This window comes from Electrophorus electricus, chromosome 11, assembly GCF_041902795.1.
Source record: "Electrophorus electricus isolate QZ-2024a chromosome 11, ASM4190279v1, whole genome shotgun sequence".
In the NCBI taxonomy this organism is placed as follows: domain Eukaryota; kingdom Metazoa; phylum Chordata; class Actinopteri; order Gymnotiformes; family Gymnotidae; genus Electrophorus; species Electrophorus electricus.
In genome coordinates, this window is record NC_137507.1 from 7132501 (window position 1) to 7145523 (window position 13023).

The 13023-nt window shown below is 42.6% G+C and overlaps 1 protein-coding gene across 3 annotated transcripts in view; it reads right to left on the minus strand.

Moving 5' to 3' along the window:
• ptprr (protein tyrosine phosphatase receptor type R) overlaps positions 1-13023 on the minus strand; it is a 41692-nt gene that overhangs the window by 19957 nt on the left and 8712 nt on the right. For 2 of the 3 annotated variants that reach the window (XM_027007504.3, XM_027007503.3), the window contains exons 3-4: positions 2396-2509; positions 880-1029 (exon numbers count right to left, since the gene is read on the minus strand). In XM_027007504.3, coding sequence (XP_026863305.2) covers positions 880-1029; positions 2396-2509 — 264 coding nt within the window. The remainder of the gene's footprint in view (positions 1-879; positions 1030-2395; positions 2510-13023) is intronic. The other variant, XM_027007505.3, reaches the window with a different exon arrangement.

Below are 13023 nucleotides of genomic sequence, written 5' to 3' on the forward strand. Positions count from 1 at the left end.
CCCACACACACACACACACACACACACACACACACACACAAGCTCTCTCATGCCTGAGATTAACCCCAGAAGAGTTTTCTCTCTCCCTCGCTCATCCACACCACCTCTGCACCGTAATTAAGGGCAGACTGGCGAGAAGGTGCAGGTCCATCCTACTCCAAGCTAAAGTGATACCCCATGGATACCCCATGGGGCTGCTTGGTCCACACATCTGTGCAGCCTGCAAGAATCCCCAGGCAAGAACTGCTACACTCCACAGCTCCAGCCTGAGCAGAGCCTGGCACCTACTCAAGCACATAATTCACTGCTGAAGAGATTTAAACCAGCCAGAACATCCAAGCCTGTACATGCTAAAGCAAACTACCCTTCAACACCAGCAATGCAGAGTGCATACCAAACTAACAGAGCATTGACACTTAGCTTCTCATTGCCAACAACCATGGCACAGCAGTCCTGTCTAAACGGGGCCTTACTCAGAAGGGTGCTGTTATAACCTCTCCTTTTCTCTGACGGGTCACTAATTGGGCCGTTCAAATTGCACACATTCCCACTTCGCAGGTGATTTTGCATGCCTGCTCATGACAGAGTGCTTTGCCTTGGCACATTAAAAATGTATGTGGGAGAACATTAACGTTAGCTGCTGGAGAAGACTTCGATGTGACAGACTGATTAACACGAGCAGAAGACTTCAGGAGGGGAGCCCCGCTGCACGGTACCACACGGCGGCGGATCTCATTGACCTCTCCTGACCTTTATCAAACCCAACAGGACAAGGGAGATGGGGCAGGGCCTGGGGGCGGGGCCTGGGGGCTGGGGGTGGGGACTGGGGGCAGGGGCGGGAAGAGAAGACGTCATGCGGCGCTTCAGAAGCGGACGGACCTCAGAGGAGACCTGCGTGATGCCGAAGGGCTCGAGGCTGTGATGGAGGGTGTTGATGTTTAAGGAGCGGATCACTTCCTCCGAAGACACTGGCTCGGACGCTCCGATCTGCTCAGACGACACGTAGAGCTCAATGCCATTCGTCTGCTCCTGAGAGACACCAGGAGCAAACATGAGAAACAACAGACACAACAACAACCTCCAGGACAGATCAAATAAAGAAAGAGACCTGATTAAACAAGTATTAGATTCTGAAGTAAATAATAATAAAAACACAGTACTCACACACACATGTACATACAAACAATTCAAAACATAAAACCATCTTTTAAACCAACACCAAGTTCCAGAATCAACAAGAGAAAAATAATACTAAAGTATACAAGGTCCAAATTGGAAAAAGCCAAGAATGTGTCTGAAGATTTAGCTACCACAGAAAGAGTAGAGATATCAGAGATGTCTCTGACAGAGATATCAGAGATGTCAGAGATATCAGAGATGTCAGAGATGTCAGAGATATCAGAGATGTCAGAGATAAGGAGGTGTATGCTCAACACCCACCCGCTTTCTAACCCTGTACCCCCCACGCTGGGTATCATGACCTTCACAAAGGTCATATGTTTATTTAGTGCAATTAAAGCTAATGAACAGAACACATGCTGTGATATATCTCAAAAACCTACTGAGGTTTCAAGATTAAAGGGAGTTCAACTATATTGATCTTCAATTAATAATTCAATAAATCTAACCAATAAGTAGGTGATATATTATCTGATGTTTCCGTTATTTATACCAGTTTAACTGCAATAACACTGATTCTATATAGGAAAATACAAAAAAAACCTGCAAAAGCCAATAAAACTATTACACTAATTTTATTAAGATAGTCATTACTGTAGTCATTACTGTTTTAGAGAAATGTTTACATGTGCTTCTTTGTGACCTGCCATGAAACACACAAGAGCAAAGGAAATGTTTCTCTATATAGAACACATCAAAAGGAACAAATCACAAAGTAGTGTGTCAGTCCTGCCTTCTCCTGCAAGACGTGTGACACACGCCCATGCACACTCTCCTGCGAGATATTTGTCTCTCCATATCTGTGTTCACTATGCCTGCCTTTACAAAACCTCATATCATGGCTTAGTTTACTTCTGTTGATCTTTATGTCATTATACACAAAAATCTGATCTCACAACCTCTAATGTTGCAGAAGATCTGTTTTCACTAGTCCTAATGGTGCAGTAAGATCTTTTTAACATTAAAAAGGAACTACTACATAGTGTATGGGCAGTAGTAAGCAACAAAAACTAAACACTGTGTCAATAATAATCAGAGAACCACAGATGGTAATGGCAGGAAGTAATGATGAACTGGAAAGCAGGAACGTTTCCAGGCACATTCCAGTGAATATATCACTGGCTTCAGATGAACGCTGACAATGTAAACACTGCACACCATGGCACGTGTTTCAGATTCTGCTGTGTGCGGCGGAACGTGTGTGGCAGTGTCTCACGTTCAGGCGGTTGATATGCACTCGTCTGGGAGAAATAGCCAGAGCTGCTGCCACACCTGCCCGGAACGATTGCAGAAGAGTGATATTTAACTGTCCCACATCTACCTGGAGAGCCTGACAGACACAGAGAGAGGAGAGATGCGTCACCATGGAAACCAGCCTTGCTCTCACCAAATGTCACAAATGGAGCCTGTCAGTGGGCTTTTGAGAGAGCAGCGTTAGTGCTTAAGCGCTGTCAGGAAACAAAAAAAAAAAACAACATTTTTTAAATGCCGTCCACCCGTGATTTCCCCAGTGTGTCTCTGCAGTTAACGGACAGTTCCACCTAGCGCCACCAAACCTGCTAGTCTGCTTATAGACACAATATAGGCAGGTCAACATAAAAAAATATTAAAACCTTCTTTTCATTATATAAGTAAATTGGTAAATAGTAAAACAGATAATTTATTGGGCCGATTGGCTACTGGTGAAGCGTTCTACCAAACTGAAGGGCAAATTCATGTACGGGAGGTTCCTCCGAGGCTGAAGAGGAGTCGGAGAGGTGAGGGAAGCAGAGGTCAGAGGTCAGCCAGCAGCTCCAGCAGTGCCCACCAGCCGCCCACACTGCTACACGAACAGCCAACACAGTTCTGGCTTCTCCTCTAGACGTCGCGCTTACAATTCACACCAGCAGCGCTCACACACACACAAATACACTCACAAAAGACTTCACTCTCCCCAACGAAAATAATCTTTTTAGCTTGTTTTTTTGTTTTCTTCACCAAACTTCTTGTTTCAGCAGTAAATTCTTCTGAGAAACTGTATAAAAAACTTCCATGAGCTCCGAGTCACAACAAACCACACATGAGAACTGCAGCCATTTTTAGACAAGGACAACCTGAGACAGTCTCCCAGCAGTAACGCAGCTATACTCTGTCCATTGTGTCCTAGTCCCTATTCAGATCTAATAGGAAGACAGAGCTGGAAAAACAAGCTTCAAATCTTTTTTACTAAAACAAAAGTTATTCTTTTAGAACAAATCAGATTATTATAAAACTAATCCATTAGCAACGGTAATCAACATTTGGAAAAGCTTTGTTTTTGCTCTCAATCAGTTCATCTACAGCTCAACTACTGGACTTCATGAACTCAAGTATCTTCTCATATTATCTCAATCTTTAATCTCACATCACAAATCAAGCATCTGAAATGTGTCTCACAATTCTTGTCCACATATCCCACAGATCTCCTCAACACTATCATCATAGATGTCGCAATCTCAGCAACCTCACAGACTCACAACGCTTCACACAATCCCATATCGTGGTGGCAGGAGGGCTCTGGAACTGCCAGTCTGCTGTCCAGAAGGCTGAATCCATCTCAGCATTAGCATCCCGCCACTTCCTGGCTCTGACAGAAACACGGATCACCCCTGAGAACTCGGCGACTCCGAGTCTTCTGCCCTGTCCTCTGCCTTTTCATTTCCCCATTCTCCGAGGCGTCTCAGCAGGGGTGGTGGCACAGGTTTACTAATGTCTTGAGTGGCTTTTCGCTCCAATTTCTTTCTCTACTCGTTCTATCTGCTCTTTTGAATTTTATGCCATTGCGTTGTCTTTCCCCACCAAACGTCTTATCATTGTCATCTACTGCCCTCCAGGTTCCCTAGATCACTTCATTGATGAGCTCGAAATCCTCCTGAGTCAATGCCCCGTTTAAGGAAATCCACTCATCTCCTTGGTGACTTAGCATCTCCTTGGTGACTTCAACCTTTCATCACACAAGCTGCATTCCTCTTGCATCCTTCCACTGTTGACAGTATTCGACCTCACCCTCAACCACTCTCCTCCGACTCACAAAGCGGGCAATGTTCTGGACCTGATCTTCACCCGCACCACTACAACATCAGACATCGCAGTCACCCCCCTCCACCTCTCAGACCATCACCCCTAACTTCCAGCAATCCGACTACATGTCTGCTGGATCCTGTTCCTGCCACTCTGTTCCAGAAAATCGCTAAAAGATCTGCTTCCTTTCATCTCTGCCATCATCAACAACTCCTTATCTTCTGGATACGTGCCAACTTCATTCAAAACCGCTAGAGCGGTACCAATCCTTAAGAAGGCCCACTTGACGGCTCCAACGTTACCGACTACAGACCGGTATCACTTCTCTCTTTCCTCTCAAAAGCCCTCAAACAAGCATTTTATATCAATTGTCTCTTTTCCTCATCCAGAACCAGCTGCATGATCCAAATCAGCACATTCTAAACCGGCACATTCTAAAGAAACATTTCTCTTCTCTTTGTATACTCGTTCTCTTGGTGATATAATATCTTCTCATGATTTTTTCCTACCACTGCTATGCTGATGACACTCAATTATTTATTTCTTTTCCACCCTCTAACACGCAGGTCTCCAGACATATCTCAGCATGCTTGACTGACATCGCGTCATAGATGACAGCCCACCACTTGAAGCTCAACACCAGTAAAACAGAGCATTTGTTCATCCCAGGTACTCCCAACCCTTACCATTACCTCACTGTTTCCTTTGAGAACTCCCTGGTATCACCGTCCAAAGCTGCCTGTAGCCTGGGCATAACTTTGGACAACCAGTTGTCATTCTCAACTCATGTTTCTAATCTGAGCCGGTCTTTGTAACATACGAAGGATTCGGCCCTTTCACTCGTAGGGAGCTACCCAGGTGTTTGTGCAGTCTCTTATGATCTCAATGCTAGACTACTGCAACTCGCAGAAGTCTTCCTCTAAGCAGCAAGACTGGTCTTTAATCTTCCAAAGTTTACACATTACTCCAGTGCTGCTCTCCCTTCATTGGCTCCCAGTAGCTGCATGCATCAGATTTAAAACCTTGATGCTTGCCTACAAAGCCAAAAATTGACCAGCACCTTCATACATGAGGTCAATAGCCAAAGCCCGATCCGTACCTTGAGTACTTCGAACCTCAAGTATGGCTCGGCTTGAAATACCTTGCTTCAGGTCTCGTGGATGACAAGCATCAAGACTATTTCCTGTCCTGGCTGCAAGATGGTGGAATGAACTCCCACTTGCTGTCTGGACAGCAGAGACCCATCTATTTGTGGAATATTTAAAGGACAACTGACCCTGCTCCCATATTGACTGGCTAAATTCATACTTATTGTAGGGTATTGATTATTACACTGATGTTGTTTAACAAACTCTAGAACATATTGTTTATTACAGTGTTGTCTGAGAGAGAGATTATATGTATTTTGTACTTCTAGGTATCAGCAGTGATCCCTGTATTCTACAGTATTCTAGTTCAATGGTACGTTGGATTCTAACCTACTGTGCTATACTAGGATGTATTCTATGAGGAAATGACAAAGCACTTTTGTAAATCGCTCTGGATAAGAGTGTCTGCTAAATGCCTTAAATGCAAATGTAAATGTAATCCAAATTTGTGATTTTTAAAAATGTTTTTTACTATGTTATCAAATGTTCATCATTACAATAGATGTCAATTTAACAATTTGCCTTAATTTGAACAAACAATTTGAATAAACAAAACAAAATTTTAAAACCTTTACTTTATAACACAAATATTCTGCACTCAAAGAATTTTCATAAATTGTCACCTCCGCTCAAAACTGGCTGTCCTGCATTCAATAGTAACTATTGTTTCTAACTGTTTCTTACTGAATGTCTTCTTATCTCAGATATTGTAATACATCTGTTGGCATACATTACCTTAATACTCCAACATTTATGAGTTTCAGCACGTTTGAAATTTGAACCTTCCCTTCCTACATACCACGACTCATGTATTCTGGTGAATATTGTATATGAAAATCACAAAGATAACCATTAATAATAATTGTTAAATGACATGCGTAAAAAGTGGCAACTTGAGTTCAACATCACAGGCCTTAAAGGACTTTGCATTCAGTGGTTTAGTTTATCACAGTTAATCATCTAGTGTGACTTTGACATGGAATATAAAGTATTTTCCTATCAGATGGTTGTTAGGTGGCTAGCTTAATTTGTAATAACAAAAAAGGCAAATACAGACATTACAAATATTTACATTTATCCAAAGCAACTAACAATTACGACTGAGTACAAATTGAGGGTTAAGGGCCTTGCTCAGGGGACCCAACAGTGGTAAATTGAGGGTTAAGGGCCTTGCTCAGGGGGCCCAACAGTGGTAAATTGAGGGTTAAGGGCCTCGCTCAGGGGGCACAACAGTGGTAAATTGAGGGTTAAGGGCTTCGCTCAGGGGGCCCAACAGCGGTAAATTGAGGGTTAAGGGCCTCGCTCAGGGGGCCCAACAGCGGTAAATTGAGGGTTAAGGGCCTCGCTCAGGGGGCCCAACAGCGGTAAATTGAGGGTTAAGGGCCTCGCTCAGGGGGCCTAACAGTGGTAAATTGAGGGTTAAGGACCTCGCTCAGGGGGCCCAACAGTGGTAAATTGAGGGTTAAGGGCCTTGCTCAGGGGACCCAACAGTGGTAAATTGAGGGTTAAGGGCCTTGCTCAGGGGGCCCAACAGTGGTAAATTGTTTCTGCAGTAGAGACCTAATTAACCACATTACCCTAAAAGTTCCACAATAGTCAGTCTGTAGATCACTGTCTCAAAACACAGAGCTCTACAGTAACGGGAGCTTTAGGGTCCATTTCAAACTATTTTTTTATAGTCAACATAGGTTTTGGCTTTCTTATTGTGGACTTTAATAGCTAATAGCATAAAACTCAATATCTTGTGAAAAATTGTCACTAAACCTTTGTTGCCTGTTGTTTTGATTGAAAATCTGCAAAATTATTTTGTCTGAACCTTTACTTTTTGCTAAGTGTGAACGCCAGTTGGTTGTCATTCGCTAAGAAAGTGACGAATGTGCTATCTGGGAAACAAACACACACACACACACACACAGCTTTCCATTCAAATGTACCAAATTACCAAATGTAAGAAAAGGTAAAAGTCACATGGTCAGGATTTTGAAAGAATTCCATTGGAACCTACAGCTGAATCAGATACTGGGACCATTCTACTGGGAAATTCACTCTGTCTCAAAACGTCTGACAGAAAACCTGTCGATTCCATCAGTTCTAAACTCTTTACGTGCAGCGATATCTTTTACCCTCAGACGTCCTTGCCAACACGTGAGTGTGAACAAGGTTAAAGGAAATAGTCAGAAACACAGATTGTTGGATCCCTTCACACAAACTCAGTGCACTTTCAACAGGTTCTATATTTGTTACATGAATGAATGTTACATTTTTATTAAAGATTTACAAGAAAAACAAATACAAATATTTAACTTAAAAAATAAACACAAATACAACATAAATTACTTTAAAAGAATTTAATAAAAATATAAAGAAAATTACAATACCCCAAATACAAATAAATCAGACTGTAATTAAATTAATAATATATATGCTATTCAAGTAATGTAGTGTAATGTATATAATATATGTAATGTAATATATGTAATGTCTGTAATGTATGTAATGTAACGTAATGTATGTAATGTAATGTCTGTAATGTATGTAATGTCTGTAATGTATGTATGTAACGTAATGTCTGTAATGCATGTAATGTAATGTATGTAACGTAATGTCTAATGTATGTAATGTAATATATGTAATATAATGTAGAGTGAGAAAAAAGAAACAGAAATTAACTTACTAGTGATGAACATGATAATATATTACTTTAAACACACACACACACACAAATTTTGTTTAAATAATCATTGTCAACAATGAGCAAACCACAGCAGTTAGAACACCAACCGATGATGTGTGTTAAATGAGCCTTTCTGTGAAGCTACACAAAATATTACTGTGAATATCAATGAAACACACACACAGCTCAACAAACACACACATCTCAATAAAACACACACACGCGTCAATAAAATGCACATCTCAACAAAACACACACACACACACCTCAGTAAAACACACATCTCAACAAACACACACACAACTCAACAAAACACACACACACACACACACACATCTCACCAAACACACACACACACACACATCTCACCAAACACACACACACACACACACACACACCTCACCAAACACACACACACACACACACACACACACACACACACACATTGATTCATCTAAGAGAGGGAGGTAAAAAGAGATGTTCTTTTAACTCCAACTGAAGAGTACGGAGGAGACAGCACACAACATCTGGAGACCACAGAGACAAGAAGACCACAGAGACCCACTGGGAGATGTAGAGGACAATCCTCGTCCAGCAAGCGGAAACAAACGCTGTGATTATCTGATACTCACCTGATACACTTGCCAGGAAATACAGAGACAAACTGACCCTCCATCATCTGCCATTGTGCTCCTGGCGAGTCCAGAAAATGACCTTCCAAACCTAGCTCACTGAGCCCTGGGAATGTCCCCGGACCACCAGTGCTGAACTCTGGCTGAGGGCCCCAGGAACGACTGGTCCCCAGTCCTCCAGCGCACATGCTCAGGTTGGGCGACAGGCGTGTCCTCCGAGGCCACAGTGAGGTGAAAAGGTCGTTCCACTGCCTCTCGGCCCTGACATCTCTATATAGGCTCCAGAAACAAACCGGTGTGGAAATACACTGCCCTCCCACGACTAAAAAAACACGAGCATACTACAACCACATACCATCAGCTCAAAACCTGAACCCTGTCCTGGCGTTCCGTCTTCGTTCCGACACTGAGAGCCTTGGAAAAGGCCTTGGGGTTCCAAATGTGGTGCACAGCCCCCGTTCTCCCGTTCTCCTTATCCCAGCAAACGCAGCGCGCGCTCCAACAGCTGCAGCTATCTCGCACTCCTGCTGAGAGCGGAGGGCTGTGCACAGCGGCGGTGAAAATTTGGAGTCATTATGATAATAGCACAGAGTGGAGGTAGCAGAGCTGCACTGAAGCCCTGGGCGGTGGGAGGTGGGTGGGCCGGGTGAGTGCTTCTGCCTGCACCGGAGAGCCTTAGAGGGAGACAGATTTAGCACAGTGACTCACCTACTCGACTGGGGGGGGTCTAGGCTGGGGGGGACGCCAAAACATTACAGAAATTACACTGTTAATGATTATCACACACACACACACACATATAGACATACACACATTCACAAATACACAAACACATACACAAGCACGCACACATAAACACACCTGCAGATACACAAACCTGCACATATACAAACGTACATATAAAAACCTACAAAAGCATGTACAGGCACACACATCCAAACACACACTCTGAGCCAGGCAAAGATGCTCAGAGACACAGCTGCTGAGATACTGAGGAGCACAATGACAGGCACTTTCACAACCACACACTCTTTGTACCACTGGGAAATTGTGCAAGTGTTACAATTCAACAACATGACATTTTACAACTTTTTCACTTTTTTCATTTGTTCACTTGCAAGTTCATCCAGAAAGAGAGTACATTTTCATTAAATATATAGAACAACATTCATCTGTACCGCTACACTGTACGTAAATGTGTTGCTACACCCTTACCCTGCTAGTGCATGTCTGGTCTGCTCAGTAAATGACATAAATGACAGTGTGCGGTCATTGAGTCAGAGGATGTGTTTTTTAGGGTCTAATTAAGCTGCAGCAGCTACACCTGCTGGAGGTCAGCAGAAGGTCAGCAGGTTCCGCACTAGTACGGTAGGATGCTAGACCCCAGGCAGCTCCTTTGACCAGACATGTCCATAACGGGGATTATTGGCACGACTACGGGGAAGTACGCTGTACACACGGATAAAGCACGCTCCGTGTTCTCCCAACGAAAATACGAGCGGATTTGCCACACAACGCCACGCCGATACCATTCACGCACGTCGCACACGTCGGAAAAAAGTCACGTGCACGGTGAAGAGTTAAGACTTTTATACGGTAGCTACATGGACGCCCGTAGAGGGAAAATACGTTTATCATCATTCATCGGTAATGAGCACGTCTACACAACGCTACGGAAACCGCAGGCCGAGCAACAGCAAGTGTGGTGGAGTATGTTGATTTGATGGATAAGACACAGCAATAGGAATGACTGGAAATGAGAGTTCTGCAGAAACAGACCCTGGACAACAGGGTCTGTATCCAGGCAACGACTACCTGGGAAAACGGAGGGACCCGCTGGCGAGCAGTCTCATAAAGGTAAACTTCGCTGCGAACAAAAGAGCTGTTTATGTGTTCGGTATGTAGGAGGAAACGTTAATGACAGCCTGCAATTAACTGTTGCCATTTTAAACGAAGCTGCGTGCTGGATGTTTAATATTTTCATTCTGAAACTGAACTTCAATTTACCGAACTTACATAAGCGAGTGCATCATATAACGCTTGTGATGTTATACCAGAGTCAGCACAATGCCAGAACACACTTCAGACACGCAGTACAGTATGTTTTTGAAACTATGAACTCGATGATAACGTTTACTACTTCAGATCCCGATTGACAGCACCAAAGCTTCCCTAAACATGACACAGGAGAGAAGGGCTCGCTGGGGGAAGGTGGGTGAAAGGCCGAGTTCTGTGCCTCTTCGTCTAACTCCAGACTCAGAGCAGCGGAGCAGGTGAACAGCAGCACAAGCTGCCTCTTACCCCAGCGAGCTGCACCTCCCCCCCTCCCGGGGCAGCCATCCTCAGCCTTCATCGCGCCGGCCTTTTTGTGCAGATAACATGCTGTTCTTTAACGCTCTAAAGCTCCTGGTTTGCAGAGAAATGGCCACGTTCTGCACGGTAATCTGCTCTTTTGAGACGCCCCCCAACTGTGCGAGTGCAGCGTTTATGCAGCGAGTCAGTTTATGCGGTTTGTCAATAACAATGAGAAAGTCTGAAAAAAAATCCTACAGCTCATATTCATTTTAATTTGATTTTGTTTTATTACCACATTGATGAAAGATTCTCTGTCTGTAAACAAGCAATTGGTTTACTGTACACATTTGCTGATGATAGTGAATTGGCTCTGGTTTTCATAAGAGAAACTCACAAAAGTTGATTTTATCACCTTCTTCACAATTAGTGCAAAACATTTATTTATAAACATAAGTGATAGAACAGAATCAGTTAGGACATACTAGCACTGACTGTAAAATACTTTTTACAACAGAATCCCCTGTTAAAAAATATAACCATAAACTATATAATATACCTTAAAATATAACTCTAACACTTGCTATGTAATACCAGAAAACAAAAGGTACTGGAAATATAAATAACTGTTTTTATGATGACTTTTAATCATGTGTTTACACAGAAACTGGTTGTTGAATGTTCTACTGCTCTCTTGACTAGGACAACAACAGAGATTTTACCTCCTGGGTAAATAAAAGGGAACATATATTGATAAGTCTGCTGTTCACAGTGCATTCAATGATTCTAAAAAAGTGATCTGAACCTCGAGTCAATCTGCTGACATCTTATATCCGTTCCACATATGTCAAGATCAGTGTGAACTACAGAAACAGTTTATCACTGTTTATCATAGTGTGAACTAGGGAAACAATTTCATACAGTGTGAAATAGGGAAACAGTTTCATACAGTGTGAACTAGGGAAACTGAGGTTTAAAACACTTCTCAGTTCACACTGTGGTAAACTCCCCAGTTCACACTGTGTTAACACTGTGTGAACTGTGAAAAGGGTGTGAACTGCGCAAAGAGTTTACTACAGTAGGGACTGCAGAGTTTACTACAGTGTGAACTGGAGAGTTTACTAGAATGTGAACTCTGGAAAGAGTTTGCCACAGTGATCTGTAGCCTCCTGGGTCCCTCAGCACTAAAGATGGCACTCAATAATCCTTTCCTGACCTATGAGGCACATAGCTCTTTGCTGTCCTCAGAGGGATAGGACGCTTATTGCTTCAATGATACATGGCGGTATAAAACCCAATGATAATGAGAGCATTTCATGTTTTAACCACTGTAATGACTGTGTGCATTTAATCTATTTATACAGCAGCAGTGGAAGTAAAGGGCTGAGTGCTACATTGCTTGCGATGCCAAGGGCAGGAAAATGTGCTGGTATGTAGTATACAGTGTGCAGTGTGCAGTATGTAGTATCTAGTGTTCAGTATGCAGTTTGTAGTATGCAGTGTTTAGTATGTAGTATACAGTGTTTAGTATGTAGTATACAGTGTGCAGTGTGCAGTATGTAGTATCTAGTGTTCAGTATGCAGTTTGTAGTATGCAGTGTTTAGTATGTAGTATACAGTGTTTAGTATGTAGTATACAGTGTGCAGTGTGCAGTATGTAGTATCTAGTGTTCAGTATGCAGTTTGTAGTATGCAGTGTTTAGTATGTAGTATACAGTGTTTAGTATGTAGTATACAGTGTGCAGTGTGCAGTATGTAGTATCTAGTGTTCAGCATGCAGTTTGTAGTATGCAGTGTTTAGTATGTAGTATGCAGTGTTTAGTATGTAGTATACAGTGTTTAGTATGTAGTATACAGTGTGCAGTGTGCAGTATGTAGTATCTAGTGTTCAGTATGCAGTTTGTAGTATGCAGTGTTTAGTATGTAGTATACAGTGTTTAGTATGTAGTATACAGTATGCAGTGTGCAGTATGTAGTATCTAGTGTTCAGTATGCAGTTTGTAGTATGCAGTGTTTAGTATGTAGTATACAGTATGCAGTGTGCAGTATGTAGTATCTA